Source organism: Oncorhynchus keta, chromosome 33 (genome assembly GCF_023373465.1).
Source record: "Oncorhynchus keta strain PuntledgeMale-10-30-2019 chromosome 33, Oket_V2, whole genome shotgun sequence".
NCBI classification, from domain to species: Eukaryota; Metazoa; Chordata; class Actinopteri; order Salmoniformes; family Salmonidae; genus Oncorhynchus; species Oncorhynchus keta.
Window position 1 is genome coordinate 960,138 of NC_068453.1, and position 23,813 is coordinate 983,950.

Genomic DNA, 23,813 nt, shown 5'->3' on the forward strand with positions numbered 1-23,813 from the left:
AAGGCCATATGAATTGACTTAGTCACTAGACTGTGACATCAGACTGTGTGACTCCACACACCTGGAAAATATTATATATATATATATTCTGTCTCTCTGCCTCTCTCTGTCCATCTTACCTTTTTGCCCAGAGGCAGATAGTTATTTTGAACAACTTTCTGCAGAACGCTATTTCCTCTTTCACATTCCAATAGTTTTCTATATTTCCTGCATTTCTGCTACTGAAAGCAGTCTTAAACAAGGGTCATAGATGTTTTGGAACTTCAAAAGTTGTCTTCTGTTGCGGTAAGTCTATGCCTTAGGCCGTCTGTTTTGTAGAGGCTATATGCCACAATACAAAATGAGTTGAAAAGATAAAGCACCACATATATTTGCTGTATTTATGTTTCCCATTTACAATGGGGTTTAAATATAAAGATGGATCAATACAAACTTATTCTGTATTATACTGAACAAATATATAAATGCTACAAGCAACAATTTGAAAGATTTTACTGAGTTACATTTCATATAAGGAAATCAGTCAATTGAAATAAATTCATTAGGCCCTAATCTATGGATTTCACATGATACAGATATGCATTTGTTGGTCACAGATACTGTGCCTTAAAAAAAGTTAGGGGTGTGGATCAGAAAACCAGTCAGTATCTGGCATGACCACCATGTGTCTCATGCAGCGTGACACATCTCCTTTGCATAAAGTTGAACAGGCTGTTTATTGTGGCATGTGGAATTTGGCTGTGCGAAGTTGTTGGATATTGATGGGAACTGGAACACACTGCGGTACACGTCGATCCTGAGCATCCCACACATGCTCAATGGGTGACATGCCTGGTGAGTATGGAGGCCATGGAAGAACTGGATCATTTTCAGCTTCCAGGAATTGTGTATATATCCTTGCGTCATGGGGCCGTGCATTATTATGCTGAAACATGAGGTAATGGCAGTGGATGAATGGCACGACAATGGGCCTCAGGATCTAGTCACTGTGTCTCTGTGCATTCAAATTGCCATCGAAAAAATGCCATTTTGTTTGTTGTCCGTAGCTTCTACCTGACCATACCAGAACCCCACCACAACCATGGGGTACTCTGTTCACAACGTTGACATCAGCTAAACACTCACCCACACAACGCCATACTCATGGCCTGCGGTTGTGAGGCCAGTTGGTGAAACTACCAAATTCTCTATAATGACGTCGGCGGCGGCTTATGGGAGAGAAATTAACATTAATTTCTCTGGCAACAGCTCTGGTGGACATTACTACTGTCAGCATGCCAATTGCACGCTTACTCAAAACATGTGTGGCTTTGTGTTGTGTGACAAAACTTCACATGCGTTGTCCCCAGCACAAGGCGCACCTGTGTAATGATCATGCTGTTTAGTCAGCTTCTTGATATGCCACACCCATCAGATGCATGGATTATTTTAGCAAAAAGAGAAATGCTCACTAACAGGGATGTAAACACATTTCTGCACAGAATTGGAGAGAAATATGCTTTTTGTGCATATAGAACATTTCTGATGTCTTTTATTTCAGCTCATGAAACGTGAGACCAACACTTTATATATTGTGTTTATATTTTTGTTCAGTGTATAAACTACAGTAGTTTTAAAGACTGCAGCTAATCTTAGTACAACTAAGTGGTGCTCATAGGTCTCTTCCCCAGTGGATGAGCACTAGTCCTACAGAGGGGGTGAACATTGTATCTGGGGCAGTAATGAGTTTCTAGTCCAGAGTCTCAATACTGAACCTGTGTAGTCATGACTAGTACAGGTGATGTGGAATCTATGATGCCCAAGAGGTGAGGCTGTGGAGCACGCAGCACACTGACTGTCTAAATGCAGAGTGATCTGAGATTCACAGTGACAAGACTAAGCCTGTGCCCCATCAGATGTCTACTGCAGATAACAGCCGCTGTAAAACAAATACACACGACAAGGGGAATTGTTCTCACTGCAAACTTACCACACTCTTACACTGTGAACACAAGCCACTCTTCTCACCATACACACGCACACATGTACACACACACACACACTGAGGACAACATTAACACATACTCTAATTTGAGCATTCTACTTTATACTTGCTGCCTCCATAACATCCAGTACAGTTCTCCAGCAAAAGACTGTTTTAAATTTACAAAAACAAAGCCAATATGTTGAAATTGTCACATATGCATGCATACATCCTTCATACCGTTCGACACAACAGGAATTAAACCCATATATTTAACCTTTATTTAACTAGGCAAGTTAAAAACAAATTCTTTTTTTACAATGACGGTCTACCCCGGCCAAACCCGTGGGACTTGGTATTGCAATCGCCATCCTACTGAGGCACCTACTAATTTCAGCTATAGATGAGTCATAATGTCTGGAAGAATGGAACCATTGACAATCAAAAGGCATTTATGCTTGGTCTTCTCAGCATAAAATGAAACGTACAAAGCATTCTTGGGCTCACAAAAACTACTGATAGGATCAAACTAAGAGTCTGTTGCATGGTTGCCTCTGCGAAGAAGAATGTATCAGGCCCACATTTCTGTTTTTATTTGTATATTTTGGGACAAAACACATTAAATGTGCAAAACAAATGTTATTGGAACATTTTCACCAAACATTCTTATAACTGTTATGGTTTGTCCCTCTACTAATAGTTATTAAATAATATTGGGTATTTAACAACATTAACAGTATTTTGTCATGATAAAATTAGCTGAAAACCAAATTGGGTCTTCATTGGAATGTTTATTCATTTTTCAGGGAGGGAAGATCAGCTTCAAAATTGCAGATACAGTGCATTCGGGAAGAATTCAGACCCTTTCACTTTTTCCAAATGTTGTTACGTTAAAGCCTTATTCTAATTATTTTCCTCATGAATCTACACACAATACCCCATAATGACAATACCCCATAATGACAAAGTAAAAACATGTTTTAAGATTTTTTTTGCAAATTTAAGAAATATCTTATTACATAAGTATTCAGACCCTTGGCTATGAGACTTAAAATTGAGGTCAGGTACATCCTGCTTCCATTGATCATCTTTGAGATGTTTCGACAACTTGATTGGAATCCACCTGTGGTAAATTCAATTGATTGGACATGATTTGGAAAGGCACACACCTGTCTGCATAAGGTCTCACAGTTGACAGTGCATGTCAGAGCAAAAACCAAGCCATGTGGTCAAAGGAATTATCCATAGAGCTCCGACACAAGATTGTGTCGAGGTACAGATCTGGGGAAGGGTACCAAAAGATTTCCCAGGATTGAAGGTCCCCAAGAACACAGTGGCCTCCATCATTTTTAAATGGAAGAAGTTTGGAACCACCAAGACTCTCCCTATAGCTGGCCGCCCGACCAAACTGAGCAATCGGGGAAGGGAGAAGGGTCTTGGTCAGGGAGGTGACCAAAACCCAAACCCAATGGTCACACTGACAGTGCTCCAGAGTTCCTCTGTGGAGATGGGAGAACCTTCCAGAAGGACAACCATCTCTGCAGCACTCCACCAATCACACCTTTAAGGTAGAGGGCCAAATGGAAGCCACTCCTCAGTAATAGGCATGACAACCAGCTTGGAGTTTGCCAAAAGGCACCTAATGGACTCTGACCATGAGAAACCAGATTATCTGGTCTGATGAAACCAAGATTGAACTCTTTGGCCTGAATGCCAAGCGTCACGTCTGGAGGAAGACTGGCACCATCCCTGCGGTGAAGCATGGTGGTGGCAGCATCAGGCTGTGGGAATGTTTTTCAGTGGCAGAGACTGGAAGACTAGTCAGGATCAAGGGAAATATGAATGGAGCAAAATACAGAAAGATCCTTGATGAAAACCTGCTCCAGAGTGCTCAGGACCTCATACTTGGGTGAAGGTTCACCTTCCAACAGGACAACGACCCTAAGCACACAGCCAAGACAAATCAGGAGTGTCTGCGGGACAAGTCTCTGAATCTCCTTGAGTGTCCCAGCCAGAGCCCGACTTGAACCTGACGAATATCTCTGGAGAGACCAGAAAATAGCTGCGCAGTGACGCTCCCCATCCAACCTGACACAGCTTGAGAGGATCTGCAGAGAAGAATGAGAGAAACTCCCCAAATACAGGTGTGCCAAGCTTGTAGCGTCATACCCAAGAAGACTCAAGGCTCTAATCGCTTCCAAAGGTGCTTCAACAAAGTAATGAATAAAGGGTCTGAATATTTATGTAAATGTGCAAAAATGTCTAAAAACCTGTTAATGCTTTGTCATCATGGGGTATTGTGTGTAGATTGATGAGGGAAAAAAACAATGTAATCTATTTTAGAATAAGACTGTAACGTAACAAAATGTGAAAAAGCAATCTGAATACTTTCCGAATGCACTGTATATTTATACATATATTACTAATTTCTTCTTCCTTCATTTTCTGGATTTTCACCCACAGCAGCCAATCCACCGTTCATTCTTAACTCCAACCCTCCAATGTCCACAGATTAACCCATCTTTTCCAGTGTAATGCCAATTTGTCATTTCCTTTTGCAATACATCCCATTTTACTGTGATGTCTTACGAGGGTCCTAAAAATCCCTATTTGTAAAGATTTTACTGATATTACCCTAAAAATAAATGCTTTACCCAAGAGTATAATGACATTTCCCATTGACTGATCGTGTTTTTTCAGATCCCCTAACAATACAGTTTGAATCCTGAACAACCATTCCTGGACCTGACTCCAAAAGCAAGCAACTGATGGACAGTACCAGAAAATATGTTCCATAGATTCTGTTTCCACCTGGCAGTCTGCACAAGGCAGACTGTTCAATGCCCCATATTGAGCATTCTTTTTGTAGGAAGTGTAGAGTAATACAGGTGTGTGCTGCTCATGAGATTATCAATAATTGAAATTACCATTTCCAGATTCCAGACTGTGCTTATAGATGGGATAATGATGATGAAGATTATGAAAAATTAATTAATTAACAAACAGCTTAATGAGCTATCTGTGTGTGTATGTGTGTATGTGTGTGTGTGCGCACGCACGCAATAGCGCCTCTGTTGAAGCTGGCTGAATCTTTTTAGCCATTTCCATTCTACCATATTAAAATTGCCATCACTCTACAACTAAATGCAATCTTTACCAGTAACCTAAAGCTTTGCAATACACCCGTCATGAGCCCTAGACTTGTAGAGGCAATAAATGACATCAACATAATTGAACTCTGACATCAATGCATTCTATACCCATCTTAGCTTAACATAACGCTCCTGCTACACTAAAGTAAACCTAGACTACCTGTATGAGTTAGGCTAACAATAATACGTCTATTGGTGGCTATTCAGGTGACACATCATTTGAAGTAATTTCGGCTTGGATGACACGTCAACTCAGCTTTTTCAGCAACTCAGATTCATGTAAGCAATAAACAATGGTTGAACAATATTTCCCAAACAAATCAGTTATAACACATGCATGCACGATATGCAGCAGACTTTACTCTAAACTGAGCCCTTATAGCCTAATTCAGCGTGGTATTTTCATACTTACATCATCTGTGTATGCAGGTGTGATGATGCCGCTGAGCAGTAGCAACAGGACGCTCAGGAGCAGTGGGGAAAAAGTGAGAAAGTATGTCATTTCATTACCTACAGCAGTTCCATACACCGTTGGCGTAAGCCCCGTTTCAGTTGGTTATCTTTGTAACTGTAAAATCGATGCAGCAGCCCCCCTGAATAACTCGCTTTTAGAAATAAGAAGAAATAGCCTACTGCTCGCTATCACTGCGACAGGTTTCTGCACTTTGATAGTTGGTGGTGGAACTCACTATCCGAAGATCCTGCGCGTGGCAAAGATAACCTCCCTCAAGACAGTGCCTTTACCCTTTGAGCCCCATTCACACCTGCGACAGCGAAGTATGATAAGGCTAATTAATACACCCAAGTCATAGGCTAAAAAGTAGAACCACTGAAATATAATAACAACGAGTGGGACATACAAGCGTCGAAAAAAATATTGTCTATGTTGTGAAAGTGAGTACTGTCAAGTGTAAGAATGAGCGGTGTACAGGTTTACTTGCGGGCTTAAATACCGTAATACTGTGACTACCGCTTTGCAGTTTATGTTTAGTTTTTAATGAATAATGATAAATAGTGATATGTTTTATATAGTATTATATACGTTTTTCTAAGGTAGCTATATTAATCAATTTGATATTATAAAAATAAACCTGTTAAATGTATTGTCAAATGTAGTTGCGCTCTTTAAGTTCGTTACGGTATGAGGTGCGGGGGCGAAGTGATAGCCTCTATTCTTACTAGCAGTTGGTGAGCTTTAATTTTTTCTGTTACGTTTTAGACTTGTTGGTTCAACTGTTCGTTGTTTTATTTTCTTCCACGATATGTTTTTCGATTTAAGGAACAAGTGCAAGCGAAAGTACTGGTGGGACTTGAACTTGCACGACGTTTCGTCAACGGGGTCTGACACAGTGATTAAGAGTGGGGTAAGCATGTTTTATTGCATAGCAACACCATTGCCTACAATTAAACTGGATTTGGACGATTCTGTCACCCTAGCTAGGATATGATGGCGTGAGATTTGCTCAATCGTACCTAGGCCTAATATACATTTAATGGGTGGAATTTGCTACGGTTTCATTCGTTGTCTCTGCCATAACTCCACGACGCGCTCAGTTATATTGTAGTTTAATTGAATTCGCATGATTATTGCCGAGACACATTTGACCCAATTTGAATATTTCCGGAACATACTCAGACCATGCCTTTCAAATTATTTTTTTACTTGAGTAATTTAGGCTACACACATGTTTGATTCGGTAATTCATTTATTATAGTTTTAATTTTATCTTGACTATTCGCAGAGGAAGGCTTGGGGGCCTATTTTGTCAACGTAATTCAGTATGCATGTATCACAAAATCAGCAAAATGTCCCCGCAATACTTTACACAAGCACACTTAGATTTATCGTGAATACAGTTACAGTGGTGCACCATTGAGAGCTCGCCAAATGTTGTATACATGCAGAATAGATCAAGTTACTGAAGTTACTGTATAACAGCAATAATAATCATCAATATCATCGTCATCATCATTGTCATCATCATATCATAATTGTTTGTAGGTTTTGAGGTTTAGCCTAAAAAAAAATGGGGCACAAGCAGTTTTTTGGGGGAAATCTTCAACATGTGATCTAATGACCTGGCTTTCATTTTGATGTTTGAAAATATTCAAACATTGTAGTGATAAAGGGTTTATCTCAGGCTGCCTGTCAATAAACAAGCTTGTTGTGGAATGAGAACTGATTTTTCAGTTCAGGAATGAATATCTATTTGGTTTCTGAATTGACTACATTTAAATGGAATTGACCCCAACACTTTTACTGTGCATCAATTTACTCTATCTGCCTTCCTATCTGAGAGTATTTTGTCTCTTATCATTGTTTGTTTACATCACAGGAGAGGTCGAGAGGCAGAGTCACATTGTTGGTGTTACACCAATCAGAGGCAAGGCAGAGGTCATGGGCATGTCTGGAGGCAGGACATGCCCTAAGTGGCAGAGATTATGGTCTCTACCTGCTGCACCACCTGGGCCAAAATCTCTCTGGTCAGATTACCAACTCACATTTTATGATGATCCCATTGTCTCATTTTCTCTCGTCTCCTTCCATTCTCATCTTATCCAGCTTTCATCTTCTCCAAATCTCATTTTCCTCGTCCTTGGCCAAAACAACCCATAGCCCCTTCCCAGCATGGTGGCTGGTGGCACTTTAAATCGGAGGACAGGCTCATAATAATGGCTGGAACAGAATCAATTGAATGGTATTATCAAACACATGGTTTCCATGTGTTTGATACCATTCCATTCACTCAGTTCCAGCCATTATTAGGAGCTGTCTTCCCCTCACCATCCTCCTCTGCCCCTTCCCCCAACTAGCACCTTCCACTTTTATGTGTTTGCAGATCTGAAGGAGTCAGACAGGTATAGCAATATAGGGGAAGCTCCCCTGGGTCTATTGGAGGGCTAGGTGTAGGAAACATCATCATTTTGTTTGTACGCCTATTCATCTCCATTTCGTCAGAGCCCATCGTTTCTCTCACACACACACACACACACACACAATTCACACAACTCTAGGATAAAAAAGTTCCCTTGTACCAGCAACAACAAAAAAGGTTCTGGCCATGATATTTATTACATTTCCAATTACTTGTGGTCACCAACTGGTCGATCACGTTCAAATGGTCGATCTCTTTACTTCCGGGTTGGAGCGAGCGGTCGCATCCGCACTTCCGCACTTCGCTCCGCAGGTAGTATAACTTTTCATTACATTTCATTATAGTACAACGGTTTGATTTGTCTAATCTTAGCAATTTCTTCTTAGCTAGTTACATAGCCGTCTTTGTATCAAAGATAACTACGTAATTATCGTATTTCGTCGTCCTAACGTAGTCTACACTGCTATCTGCCCAGCAGCTAGCCAGCTAGCAAACGTCCACCGTCTACCGAATAGCAGCACTGTAGAAACTATTATACTCAACTGAACGACTTGATTAGAGTAGTGTTAGCGAGCTACATAGTTGTCTTTGCTGTCTTCGTATCCAAGATAATTGTGTAGTTTAGAGTGTGTAGTCTTAGAGTGATTATCTTAATTTACCGAGGTTAGCTAGCCAGCTATTTGTCGTCCTTAACGTAGGAGACACTGCTAGCTAGCCAACAGCTAGCCAACGTCTACCGAATAGAACTTCTGCACTCAACAACCCGGTCGCATTCCGCTTCGCTCCATAGGTAGTATCACATTTTCATTTCATTTCATTACAGCACAACGGTTTGATTTGTTTGATCGTAGCTAGCTACATAGCTAGCTACATAGCCGTCTTTGGTATCAAAGATTATTGTGTAGTCTAGAGCGATTTTCTAGGTTAGCTAGCCAGCTATTGTCGTTCTTTTAACGCAACGTAACGTAATCAACACTGCTAGCTAGCCAGCTAGCCCCCGAATAGCAGCACTGTAGAAACTATTACACTCAACGTAACGACTTGATTAGTGTAGTGTCAACAACGCAGCCACTGCCAGCTAGCCTACAAAGTCAACAACGCAGCCACTGCCAGCTAGCCTACTTCAGCAGTACTGTATCATTTTAATCATTTTAGTCAATAAGATTCTTCCTATGTAAGCTTAACTTTCTGAACATTCGAGACGTGTAGTCCACTTGTCATTCCAATCTCCTTGCATTAGCGTAGCCTCTTCTGTAGCCTGTCAACTATGTGTCTGTCTATCCCTGTTCTCTCCTCTCTGCACAGACCATACAAACGCTCCACACCGCGTGGCCGCGGCCACCCTAATCTGGTGGTCCCAGCGCGCACGACCCACGTGGAGTTCCAGGTCTCCGGTAGCCTCTGGAACTGCCGATCTGCGGCCAACAAGGCAGAGTTCATCTCAGCCTATGCCTCCCTCCAGTCCCTCGACTTCTTGGCACTGACGGAAACATGGATCACCACAGATAACACTGCTACTCCTACTGCTCTCTCTTCGTCCGCCCACGTGTTCTCGCACACCCCGAGAGCTTCTGGTCAGCGGGGTGGTGGCACCGGGATCCTCATCTCTCCCAAGTGGTCATTCTCTCTTTCTCCCTTACCCATCTGTCTATCGCCTCCTTTGAATTCCATGCTGTCACAGTTACCAGCCCTTTCAAGCTTAACATCCTTATCATTTATCGCCCTCCAGGTCCCCTCGGAGAGTTCATCAATGAGCTTGATGCCTTGATAAGCTCCTTTCCTGAGGACGGCTCACCTCTCACAGTTCTGGGCGACTTTAACCTCCCCACGTCTACCTTTGACTCATTCCTCTCTGCCTCCTTCTTTCCACTCCTCTCCTCTTTTGACCTCACCCTCTCACTCCCCCCCCCCCTACTCACAAGGCAGTCAATACGCTCGACCTCATCTTTACTAGATGCTGTTCTTCCACTAACCTCATTGCAACTCCCCTCCAAGTCTCCGACCACTACCTTGTATCCTTTTCCCTCTCGCTCTCATCCAACACTTCCCACACTGCCCCTACTCGGATGGTATCGTGCCGTCCCAACCTTCGCTCTCTCTCCCCCGCTACTCTCTCCTCTTCCATCCTATCATCTCTTCCCTCTGCTCAAACCTTCTCCAACCTATCTCCTGATTCTGCCTCCTCAACCCTCCTCTCCTCCCTTTCTGCATCCTTTGACTCTCTATGTCCCCTATCCTCCAGGCCGGCTCGGTCCTCCCCTCCCGCTCCGTGGCTCGACGACTCATTGCGAGCTCACAGAACAGGGCTCCGGGCAGCCGAGCGGAAATGGAGGAAAACTCGCCTCCCTGCGGACCTGGCATCCTTTCACTCCCTCCTCTCTACATTTTCCTCCTCTGTCTCTGCTTCTAAAGCCACTTTCTACCACTCTAAATTCCAAGCATCTGCCTCTAACCCTAGGAAGCTCTTTGCCACCTTCTCCTCCCTCCTGAATCCTCCCCCCCCTCCTCCCTCTCTGCAGATGACTTCGTCAACCATTTTGAAAAGAAGGTCGACGACATCCGATCCTCGTTTGCTAAGTCAAACGACACCGCTGGTTCTGCTCACACTGCCCTACCCTGTGCTCTGACCTCTTTCTCCCCTCTCTCTCCAGATGAAATCGTGCGTCTTGTGACGGCCGGCCGCCCAACAACCTGCCCGCTTGACCCTATGCCCTCCTCTCTTCTCCAGACCATTTCTGGAGACCTTCTCCCTTACCTCACCTCGCTCATCAACTCATCCCTGACTGCTGGCTACGTCCCTTCCGTCTTCAAGAGAGCGAGAGTTGCACCCCCTTCTGAAAAAAACCTACACTCGATCCCTCCGATGTCAACAACTACAGACCAGTATCCCTTCTTTCTTTTCTCTCCAAAACTCTTGAACGTGCCGTCCTTGGCCAGCTCTCCCGCTATCTCTCTCAGAATGACCTTCTTGATCCAAATCAGTCAGGTTTCAAGACTAGTCATTCAACTGAGACTGCTCTTCTCTGTATCACGGAGGCGCTCCGCACTGCTAAAGCTAACTCTCTCCTCTGCTCTCATCCTTCTAGACCTATCGGCTGCCTTCGATACTGTGAACCATCAGATCCTCCTCTCCACCCTCTCCGAGTTGGGCATCTCCGGCGCGGCCCACGCTTGGATTGCGTCCTACCTGACAGGTCGCTCCTACCAGGTGGCGTGGCGAGAATCTGTCTCCTCACCACGCGCTCTCACCACTGGTGTCCCCAGGGCTCTGTTCTAGGCCCTCTCCTATTCTCGCTATACACCAAGTCACTTGGCTCTGTCATAACCTCACATGGTCTCTCCTATCATTGCTATGCAGACGACACACAATTAATCTTCTCCTTTCCCCCTTCTGATGACCAGGTGGCGAATCGCATCTCTGCATGTCTGGCAGACATATCAGTGTGGATGACGGATCACCACCTCAAGCTGAACCTCGGCAAGACGGAGCTGCTCTTCCTCCCGGGAAGGACTGCCCGTTCCATGATCTCGCCATCACGGTTGACAACTCCATTGTGTCCTCCTCCCAGAGCGCTAAGAACCTTGGCATGATCCTGGACAACACCCTGTCGTTCTCAACTAACATCAAGGCGGTGGCCCGTTCCTGTTGGTTCATGCTCTACAACATCCGCAGAGTACGACCCTGCCTCACACAGGAAGCGGCGCAGGTCCTAATCCAGGCACTTGTCATCTCCCGTCTGGATTACTGCAACTCGCTGTTGGCTGGGCTCCCTGCCTGTGCCATTAAACCCCTACAACTCATCCAGAACGCCGCAGCCCATCTGGTGTTCAACCTTCCCAAGTTCTCTCACATCACCCCGCTCCTCCGCTCTCTCCACTGGCTTCCAGTTGAAGCTTGCATCCGCTACAAGACCATGGTGCTTGCCTGTGAGGGGAACGGCACCTCAGTACCTCCAGACTCTGATCAGGCCCTACACCCAAACAAGGGCACTGCGTTCATCCACCTCTGGCCTGCTCGCCTCCCTACCACTGAGGAAGTACAGTTCCCGCTCAGCCCAGTCAAAACTGTTCGCTGCTCTGGCCCCCCAATGGTGGAACAAACTCCCTCACAACGCCAGGACAGCGGAGTCAATCACCACCTTCCGGAGACACCTGAAACCCCACCTCTTTAAGGAATACCTAGGATAGGATAAAGTAATCCTTCTCACCCCCCTTAAAAGATTTAGATGCACTATTGTAAAGTGGCTGTTCCACTGGATGTCATAAGGTGAATGCACCAATTTGTAAGTCGCTCTGGATAAGAGCGTCTGCTAAATGACTTAAATGTAAATGTAAATGTAATGAAATTATAATGCTCATTTACAGTAGCTGTGCCTCACAAGTAATACAACAAATGATCTATTACCAGTACGATCGTATAATTTAAATGGTATATCATTTCTAAATGGTCTGAGAAGAACAATATTGCCAGGGCAGTTCAAGCATAGACAATATGCCGTTTTAATTGGTTAATGTTGCATAGGCTTATGATTTTTAAGTAACGTTTAGAAAAATCTGAGCAATAGATCTCGGCATGCCTTTTGACTCAGAAAGTAATCTTGACCCAGAAAAGGTTGGTGACCACTGTTCTATAGCATAGACCCTAGGGCAGTGCTCACCAACCGGTCTATCGTGATTGACTGGTTGATCTCCAAGCCATTCCTAGTTAATCACCAAACATTTCTGTAAAAAAAACAACAATAAAGCCTCCCTCCCCTCAGACTGACCATCAGATGCTCACTTAGCTGTTTCTCACAAGTAATACAACAAATGATCTATTACCAATGTAATTTAAAATATAATTTAAAAATTGTCTGAGAAGAACCACATTGTCAGGGCAATTCTAGCATAGCCAATATGCAGTGAAAATGCAGTGGGCCTTTAGCTTACTGCACAAACCTCATTGCTACATAACTGTTTTTATTTGGTTAATGTTGCATAGGCTTAAGTCATGTGTATATTTAATATTTAATTTGTTATATTTTTGCTTTTACACCAATTTCGTGGTACCCAATTGGAGGTACAGTCTTGTCTCATAGCTGCAAATCCCATACAGACTCGGGAGAGGCGAAGTTCAAGAGCCATGCGTCCCCCGAAACACAACCCAACCAAACCAGAGTGCTTCTTGACACAATGCCCACTTAACCCAGAAGCCAGCCGAGAGAGAGAAAGAAAGAGAGAATTAGAGATAGCATACTTAAATTCACACAGGACACCAGATAAGACAGGAGAAGTACTCATAAACTACTGCAGCATACATTTTGAAGGCTGAGACAGGAGGGGTCAGGAGACACGGTGGCCCCATCCGATGATTCTCCGGGACAGGGCCAAACAGGAAGGATATAACCCCACCCACTTTGCCAAAGCACAGCCCCCACACCACTAGAGGGATATCTTCAACCACCAACTTACCATCCTGAGATAAGGCCGAGTATAGCCCACAATGATGCACGGCACAACTCAAGGGGGTGCGCCAACCCAGACAGGAAGATCACATCAGTGACTCAACCCACTCAAGTGACGCACCCCTCCTTGGGAGGGCATGAAAGAGCACCAGTAAGCCAGTGACTCCGCCCCTGTAATTGGGTTAGAGAATCCCAGTGGAAAGAGGGGAACCGGCCAGGCAGAGACAGCAAGGGCGGTTCATTGGTCCAGTGCCTTTCCGTTCACCTTCACACTCCTGGGCCAGACTACACTCAATCATATGACCCACTGAAGAAATTAGTCTTCAGTAAAGACTTAAAGGTTGAGACCGAGTTTGCGTCTCTCACATGGGTAGGCAGACCATTCCATAAAAATGGAGCTCTATAGGAGAAAGCCCTGCCTCCAGCTGTTTGCTTAGAAATTCTAGGGACAATTAGGAGGGCTGCGTCTTGTGATTGTAGCATACGTGTTGGTATGTACGTCAGGACCAAATCAGAGAGATAGGTAGGAGCAAGCCCATGTAAAAGTAGAGCATTGCAGTAGTCTAACCGAGAAGTAACAAAAGCATGGATCAATTTTTCTGCATCATTTTTGGGCAGAAAGTTTCTGATTTTTGCAATGTTACTTAGATGGAAAAAAGCTGTCCTTGAAACAGTCTTGATATGTTCGTCAAAAGAGAGATCAGAGTCCAGAGTAATGCCGAGGTCCTTCACAGTTTTATTTGAGACGACTGTACAAACATTAAGATTATTTGTCAGATTCAACAGAAGATCTCTTTGTTTCTTGGGACCTAGAACAAGCATCTCTGTTTTGTCTGAGTTTAAAAGTAGAAAGTTTGCAGCCATCCACTTCCTTATGTCTGAAACACAGGCTTCCAGCGAGGGCAATTTTGGGGCTTTACCATGTTTCATTGAAATGTACAGCTGTGTGTCATCCGCATAGCAGTGAAAGTTACCATTATGTTTTTGAATGACATCCCCAAGAGGTAAAATATATAGTGAAAACAATAGTGGCCCTAAAACGGAACCTTGAGAAACACCAAAATGTACAGTTGATTTGTCAGAGGACAAGCCATTCACAGAGACAAACTGATATCTTTCTGACAGACAAGATCTAAACCAGGCCAGAACCAGGCAGAGGGAGTCTGGAAGGGCATCAAGGAATCTTTGTGTTGTCTGTGACTTTTGATGCTCCTTGGTTGGGGTCTGAGCAGGTTATTTGTTGCAATTGCAAATGTAATAAAATGGTGGTCCGATAGTCCAGGATTATGAGGAAAAACATAGTCCAGGATTATGAGGAAAAACATTAAAATCCACAACATTTATTCAATGGGACAAAACTAGGTCCAGAGTATGACTGTGACAGTGAGTCGGTCCAGAGAGTCGATGATGGCTCCGAAAGCCTTTTGGAGTGGGTCTGTGGACTTTTCCATGTGAATATTAAAGTTACCAAATATTTGAATATTATCTGCTATGACTACAAGGTCCGATAGGAATTCAGGGAACTCAATGTGGAACGCTGTATATGGCCCAGGAGGCCTGTAAAACAGTAGCTATAAAAGGTGATTGAGTAGGCTGCATAGTTTTCATGACTCGAAGCTCAAAAGATGAAAACGGCTTTTATTTTTTTTCAAATTGAAATTTGCTCTCGTAAATGTTAGCAACACATCCGCCTTTGCGGGATGCACGGGGGAAATGGTCACTAGTATAACCAGGAGGTGAGGCCTCATTAAACACAGTAAATTCATCAGGCTTAAGCCATGTTTCAGTCAGGCCAATCACATCAAGATTATAATCAGTGATTAATTCATTGACTATAATTGCCTTTGAAGTAAGGGATCTAACATTAAGTAGCCCTATTTTGAGATGTGAGGTATCACGATCTCTTTCAATAATGACAGGAATGGAGGAGGTCTTTATCCTAGTGAGATTGCTGAGGCAAACACCGCCATGTTAAGTTTTGCCCAACCCAGGTCGAGGCACAGACACGGTCTCAATGGGGATAGCTGAGCTGACTACTCTGACTGTGCTAGTAGCAGACTTCACTAAGCTGGCAGGCTGGCTAACAGCCTGCTGCCTGGCCTGCACACTATTTCATTTTGGAGCTAGAGGAGTTAGAGCCCCGTCTATGTTGGTAGATAAGATGAGAGCACCCCTCCAGCTAGGATGAAGTCCGTCACTCCTCAGCAGGCCAGGCTTGGACCTGTTTGTGCGTGAGTCCCAGAAAGAGGGCCAATTATCTACAAATTCTATCTTTTGGGAGGGGCAGAAAACAGTTTTCAACCAGCGATTGAGTTGTGAGACTCTGCTGTGGAGCTCATCACTCCCCCTAACTGGGAGGGGGCCAGAGACAATTACTCGATGCCGACACATCTTTCTAGTTGATTTTATACGCTGAAGCTATGTTGCACTTGGTGACCTCTGACTGTTTCATCCTAACATCGTTGGTGCCGACGTGGATAACAATATCTCTATACTCTCTATACTCGCTAGTTTTAGCCAGCACCATCATCAGATTAGCCTTAATGTCGGTAGCCCTGCCCCCTGGTAAACAGTGTGTGATCACTGGATGATTCGTTTTAAGTCTAATACTGCGGGTAATGGAGTCACCAATGACTAGGGTTTTCAATTTGTCAGAACTAATGGTGGGAAGCTTATGCGTCTCAGACCCCGTAACGGGAGGAGTAGAGACAAGAAAAGGCTCAGCCTCAGACACCGGCTCCCTGCTTAATGGGGAAAACCGGTTGAAAGTTTCTGTCGGCTGAATGATCGACACCGGTTGAGCATTCCTACAGCATTTCCCTCCAGAAACCATGAGAAAGTTGTCCAGCTGCGGGGACCGTGTGAGGGGATTTATACTAACGTTACTATCTGTACTTACTGGTGGCACAGACGCTGTTTCATCCTTTCCTAAACTGAAATTACCCTTGTCTAACGATTGCGTGTGAAGCTGGGCTGGGCAACACAGCTATCTTTGCCGTAAGGCGATCGTTCTCCTGTAGATTATGAGTACAGCGACTGCAATTAGAAGGCATCATGTTAATCTTACTACTTAGCTTCGGCTGTTGGAGGTCCTGACGAACCACGTCTAGATAAAGCGTCCGGAGTGAAAACGTTGAATGAAAAAAAAAAGGCAAAAATATAAACGGTAATTAAAAAGTAAAAACCGTAAAGTTGGTAGCAAAGTAACGCACAGCAACACATAAACAAGTCTGCTAGTTGTGACCGGAAATGCAGACTGTCGAAGCAACAATGTTTATTACAGCAACAGGGCAGGGAAACGACAGGTCGAGGCAGGCAGCGGTCGATAACCAGAGTAGTAGGGGAAAGGTACAGGACAGCGGGCAGACTCAGGGTCAGGTCAGGCAGAGGTCGGTAATCCAGAGGTGGGGCAAAGGTACAGGACGGCAAGACAGGCTCAGGGTCGGGTCAGGCAGATGGCGGTAATTCAGAGGTGGGGAAAAGGAACAGGATGGCAGGCAGGCTCAGGAGAAAGTAGAGTGGTCAGGCAGGCTGGCTCAGAGACAGGACGGGCAAGGGTCAAAACCAGGAGGGCGAGAAAAAGAGAGACTAAGGAAAAGCAGGCGCTGAGACAAAAAAAACGCTGGTTGACTTGACAAACAAGACGAACTGGCAACAGACAAACAGAGAACACAGGTATAAATACGCAGGGGATAATGGGGAAGATGGGCGACAACTGGAGGGGGGTAGAGACAATCACAAAGACAGGTGAAACAGATCAGGGTGTGACAAAAACTGTGAAATAACACATGGAATAATTTAATAACCAACAAAAATCTAAATTTATTTAATATTTGAGATTCATCAAATAGCCATCCTTTGCCTTGATGACAGCTTTGAACACTCTTGGTATTCTCTCAACCGGCTTCACCCGGATTGATTTTCAATCTTGAAGGAGTTCTCACATATGCTGAGCACTTGTTGGCTGCTTTTCCTTCACTCTGCGGTCCGACTCATCCCACACCATCTCAATTTGGTTGAGGTCGGGGGATTGTGGAGGCCAGGTCATCTGATGCAGCACTCCATCACTCTCCTTCTTGGTAAAATAGCCTTTACACAGCCTGGAGGTGTGTTGGGTCATTGCACTGTTGAAAACAAAGTCCCACTAAGCCCAAACCAGATGAGATGGTGTATTTCTGTAGAATGCTGTGGTATCCATGCTGGTTAAGTATGCCTTGAATTCTAAATAAATCACAGACAGTGTCACCAGAAAAGCACCCCCACAGCATAACACCTCCTCCTCCATGCTTTACGGTGGGAAATACTCATGCGGAGATCATCCGTTCATCCACACCACGTCTAACAAAGACAAGACGGTTGGAAAGAAAAATCTCCAATTTGGACTCCAGACCAAAGGACGCATTTCCAACGGTCTAATGTCAATTGCTCCTGTTTCTTGGCCCAAGCAAGTCTCTTCTAATTATTGGTGTCCTTTAGTAGTGGTTTCTTTGCAGCAATTTGACCATGAAGGTCTGATTCATGCAGTCTCCCCTGAACAGTTGATGTTGAGATGCGTCTGTTACTTGAACTCTGTGAAGCATTCATTTGGGCTGCAATTTCTGAGGCTAGTAACTCTAATGAACTTATCCTCTGCAGCAGAGGTACCTCTGGGTCTTCCATTTCTGTGGCGGTCCTCATGAGAGCCAGTTTCATCATAGCGCTTGATGGGTTTTGCGACTGCACTTGAAGAAACTTTCAAAGTTCTTGACATTTTACTGATTGAAGTAATATAATGGACTGTCATTTCTCCTTGCCTATTTGAGCTGTTCTTGCCATAATATGAACTTAGTCTTTTTTGGACCAAATAGGTCTGTCTGTCTTCTGTATACCCCCTGCCTTGTCACAACACAACTGACACAATTAACTTCTAAGAAGGCACACCAGATAATTTAAATGCATTGCTGGTGACTACTCCATGAATTTGGTTGCGAGAATGCCAAGAGTGTGAAGAATCTCACATATGAAACATATTTGATTTGTTTAACACTTTTTTGGTAGCTACGTGATTTCATGTGTTATTTAATAATTTTGATGTCTTCACTCTAATTCTACAATTTAGAAAATATATATTTTTTAAATTAAGAAAAACCCTTGAATGAGTAGGTGTTCTAAAACTTTTGACCGGTAGTGTAAGTGTGTACGCAAATCATTAGTTAGCTATCTACCTTTTACAATAATTGTACAAAAATATAATAGCTAACGTTAGCTAGCTGAGCGCTAGCCAGTCAGTGGCGCTGACAGATTGAAACTGGTATCAACAAAATTCATTTCACTCTATCCCATACAACATGACATTACTATCTGGGCATCATTTTACTAATAACATGTTAACGTTTATTAGGAAGTTGAATTATTACGTTAGACACTCACCGGCCAACTTTGTTAGGTAGCTAGCTAGATATCTTGGTTCCCATTTTCCAATAGATGTTTCTAATTGGTCATCAATGGTTACAAAGATTTGTCGCAGATTCACCACTAGTGGGAAAATTTTGCAAGCTTCTGTCAACATTTGGTGCCACACTATTTAGTTTTCAGCAAATTTACCACAAAGTTGCAGAAGTTTGCTGCAACAAATTCATTGTTTAAGGGTTCAGTCCAGTAAAAAAAATAAGCAAATGATTATGCTCACTCAGCCGTGCTTCAAAAGTAATTCAACAAATTATCTATTACCAGTCTGATCATACACCTAAAATGTTTAAATATAATTTCAAAATGGTTTTAAAAGAACAACATTGGTAGGGCAATTCAAGTGTAGCCAATATGCAGTGATAATGTATTGGGCCTATAGCTTACTACACAAACCTCATTACGACAGAACAGTTTTTAATGGGTAATATTGCATAGGCTTACAATTTTATTTAAATCATGTTTTAAAAAAACATCTGAGTGGTAGATCTTGTCTTGCATTTTGATTAAGAAAGTTAGCTTGCAGCTGTTAAGACATTTCCTGAATAGGACATAATGTGTGGATTGCAGATGAAAGGGTATAGCTTTTTGGGTGCTTTTATTCAAACCTGGATTCAAATACAGATAATTTGTAATACTCTATCTGGGCTTGATTGAGCCTGCGTGGTACATTGGAACCTATAGAATAGTCAAAAAGGTGAAAACCCTGCCCATATGGCACTCCAAGTAGACAAGAGCAAACGCTAAAAGATCTCAAATGGTTTTGAACCCAGGTCTGCTTTTCTTTACTTCTGAAACCAACTGGTGCAAACACGGGCCCTACCTTTAATGTCTTATCTTCTACAGGTGGCTTGTGCTAATGGTCGTTGCTAGACAGACCGTAATGGGGGTGAGTGAGTGGTTTCTCCGAAATATATCATAGGTTACGTTACCCAATGACACAGGGATACTTTAGGCCGGAGTGATAAAATGCAGGTTAATGACTGTTTACTTGCTTTATGTGCTTTATCCTTTAAATTACAGTGATTGTTAACGTTCATTGATGTGCATGCTAACCTCACAATGTCACTGGATCTGTCCTGTTACTACTATATATGAAGTAGAAGGAAGTCTCATCATGCTTTGACCCTTTAACCTCCACTTCCTGTCGAGTGTTTAGCATTTGGTTCGGACCAGGCCTGCGTCCCAATAATATGTCCTTTCTCCTGAATTGCATAGCTACGGGAAGTAGGGGTGCTGCTTCACCCCCTGAAAAATCGGAATAAAAAAAACAATATTAATTTCCTTTACTAGTCCTGTATTAGAAGAACGATATAGCCATTTGTAGCATAGGCAAAAAATTCTAAGCACCCCCACTCCCAAACATCTGCAGAATTGTACACTTGTTCACTTCCCATCATGGATTTATCGAGGAAATTACTGATTTATGAAATAGACTGGAAACTCCTAGCCCAGCGTTTCCCAAACTCGATCCTCGAACCCCAAGGGGTGCTCATGTACTTGTTTTGCCCTAACACTACACAGCTGGTTTAAATGATCAAAGCTTGATGATTAGGATATTATTTGAATCATCTGTGTAGTGCTACGGCAAAAAACAGGGATGCAACTTTGGTTTTAGAAGTGGGGGTACATCATTTGTTTTTGTTTTAAATCCAGTCAGATAAACACTCCAAACAGCCTGCTCGGAGGCATCCGCATGGTCCTAAAGCACACCATTGCCTGTTTTGTATCACATTCCAATGATAAAATTGGGGGGGGACAAAAATGCAATTTCAGAATGTAGGGAGGACATGTCCCCCTTGTCCCTGGCAAAAACACAAAACGTGCACCCCTTGGGGTCCCTAGGACCGAGTTTGGGAAACCCTGCCCATGCCTACACAAATCAAACGTTTTTACATTTGTGGGGAGAAGTGTACATGTGTACACCTCAGGGGAAAGGGACACAGGGCTGCTTGGCACTCTGCTTTTCTCAATACTCAATGCATTATGGTAATGTTGGGCCAAAAAGTTAGTTTCTCCCCCACCACAGCACTTTTTATTTTCTTAATTCGAACAGGGACTCTTTCACAAGGGAGCCCTGCATATTCAATTCATGAGACAAAAGCAAATGAATGTAAAACAAACTAAATACAGCACAACACACATATTCATTAAAAATAAAAAGTCAGGGCTATACAATTCTGGCTTTCAAGGACCAAGGTAATGCTGTTTTTTCTTTTCTAACAGGTATAGCCTCGTACGAACCAACCTGTAAACTGTCAAGATCAAGATGGTTCGTACGAGGCTGTTGGCCATGTCGTTCATTGGTCTTTGGCCATTGTCATTCATTTGTCATTGGACATTGTCATTTGCCAAAGTAAAGTCACACTGTCGGGGTTGCATGCATAGGACAAATTGGTTGCCTTGGAGAGTTGGCATATTACATGAGATGTTGTTTTGTGTGTGTTTTGATGGTGTATCAGGGCAAAAGGGTGTATGAGTATTCATTAATTTTACACAAAACTACCCTAGATCTTTCCACCAATATCGCTGCATATCCAAGATGCATATCCAAGACGCTTAGATAGATTTGCAAGTACATGTTTGTGTGTGGCGTGTGTGCGTTAGATGGATACAGAACATTACTTCTGATCTTAGATAGAACGTCTCATGGATATGCATGCACATTCTTTTTTTTTTGCATATGAAAACCAAGCAATGAGAGTTGGAGGCTAATCTTAAATCAAAAGGAGAGATAACTGCACCTCTGTCTGCATGCCTGGCCGGCGCTGGGTTTACATAACCCCACCGGAATGTGGTAACACCATCAACACAAACAAGATTGGGGAAAAATATCAATCCATCTCACAGGAGTCCCTCTAGGCATAACACAACAGTGCTTATAGCGTTCTCATTCCATATACCTGCATTGAGTGTGTGTTTGTGTGCATGCGTGTGACATGATTTGTGTCTGTGCGGAGGTCTGAGATCTGTACCAGGTCAGTATTTCATGCTGGTTGTGTTAAGAGTGCATCCTGTTTCATCCTGTCCATTGTATTCTGATCAGAGTGGTTGAATGAGACAGAGAGCGAGAGAAAGAGAGAGACAGAGAGAGGAGAGGGGTGAAAGACAAGGGAGGGAGAGACCAGAGAGACTCCCTGATACTGCTTGAAACTCTTTCCCCATGGCTATTTTGTGTGGTTTCAGGTGTCAACATACCACTTGATGCAGATAAGATATGTGCCAAGACTAATCGCATGTCATTTTGCATTAATTCATCGTGATTGAACTTTAATTAATTATTTCAAGAAATGGAGAACTCCAAAGTTGATCATTTTTACTACATGATGCCAATATCTGAAATGGACCAGTGTTGTGTGGTTAGTAACTGTAAGATTTTCATGCGGTAAGATCTAAAGTGTTTGTCTCTTTTAGAAGATGCCCACTTATTTCCTACCAGTTTTGCACTATGTACTAAGAAAAATCCTTAAATTTATCAAAATGCAGCAGATCTAAAACCTTTGGATGCAGTCTACCATAGCCTACTTCGCTTTATCACAGGTGACAGGTTTTATACTCATCACTGCATCCTTTATCCGAAGGTTGGATTGTCATCACTAAAGTCCTATAGATCACTTTATTACTCCCTTTTTGTTGTACTGTTGTATTGTTGGATTGTTGTGCTCAGGGGGTACCTTCAAAAATGAGACCCTGATTCTGGTTTGTGGCTGTACTTTGCATGTGACATGACCTGTGTCTGTGCACAGGTCTGAGATCTGTAGCAGGACGGTATTTCAGGCTGGTTGTGTCTAGAGTGCATCCTGTTTCATCCTGTCCATTGTATTCTGATCAGAGTGGACGAATGAGAGGGAGAGCAAGAGAAAGTGAGAAACAGAGAGACAGAGTGAGAGTACGACAGATAGAGACCTACAGCAGATCTATAGCAGCACCTAGATATTCTGCACAGATTCTGTCAGACCCTGGGCCCTGACAGTAAAAGACTAAAAGAATGGTGTTACAAAAAAGATCCAGTTGCCAGAACCACAAATACAAATCATTGCTCTTTATGGTTGTGAGGTCTGGGGTCCACAAACCAATAATTCACATAATGGGACAAACACCAAATTGATATTCTGCATGCAGAATTCTCAAAAAAAATCCACAGTGTGTAAAGTAAAACACCAAATACAGCATGCAGAGCAAATTTAGGCCGATCACCGCTAATGATCAAAATCCAGAAAAGAGACGTTAAATTCTACAGCCATCTAAAAGGAAGCAACCTGGAGAAGAGCCCCCTAAGCAAGCTGGTCCTGGGGCTCTGTTCACAAACACAAACAGACACCACAGAGCCCCAAGACACCAACACAATTACACCCAACCAAATCATGAGAAAACAAAAAGATAATTACTTGACACATTGGAAAGAATTTACAAAACAACAGCAAACTACAATGCTATTTGGCCCTAAACAGAGAGTACACAGTGGCAGAATACCTGACCACTGTGACTGACACAAAATTAAGGAAATCTTTGACTATGTACAGACTCAGTGAGCATAGCCTTGCTATTGAGAAAGACCGTAGGCAGACCTGGCTCTGTGCACACTGTCCACAAAATGAGGTGGAAACTGAGCTGCACTTCCTAACCACCTGCCAAATGTATGACCATATTAGAGAAATATATTTTCCTCAGATTACACCCACAAAGAATACAAAAACAAATCCAATTTTGATAAACTCCTGTGTCTATTGGGTGAAATACCACAGTGTGAAATCACAGCAGCAAGATTTGTGACCTGTTGCCACAAGAAAAGGGCAACCAGTGAAGAACAAACACCATTGTAAATACAACCTATATTTATGTTTATTTATATTCCCTTTTGTACTTTAACTATTTGCACATCATTACCAACCACACTGTAGACATATGACATTTGAAATGTCTTTATTCTTTT

At 43.1% G+C, this 23,813-nt stretch overlaps 1 protein-coding gene across 1 annotated transcript in view; it reads right to left on the minus strand.

Moving 5' to 3' along the window:
- Window positions 1–6,031, minus strand: part of col4a3 (collagen, type IV, alpha 3) — a 117,007-nt gene extending 110,976 nt beyond the window's left edge. Inside the window, exon 1 of the mRNA XM_035748320.2 lies at window positions 5,528–6,031. Within this exon, the coding sequence (XP_035604213.1) occupies window positions 5,528–5,617 (90 nt within the window). The 5' untranslated portion in view covers window positions 5,618–6,031. The remainder of the gene's footprint in view (window positions 1–5,527) is intronic.
- Between the last annotated feature and the right edge of the window lie 17,782 nt (window positions 6,032–23,813).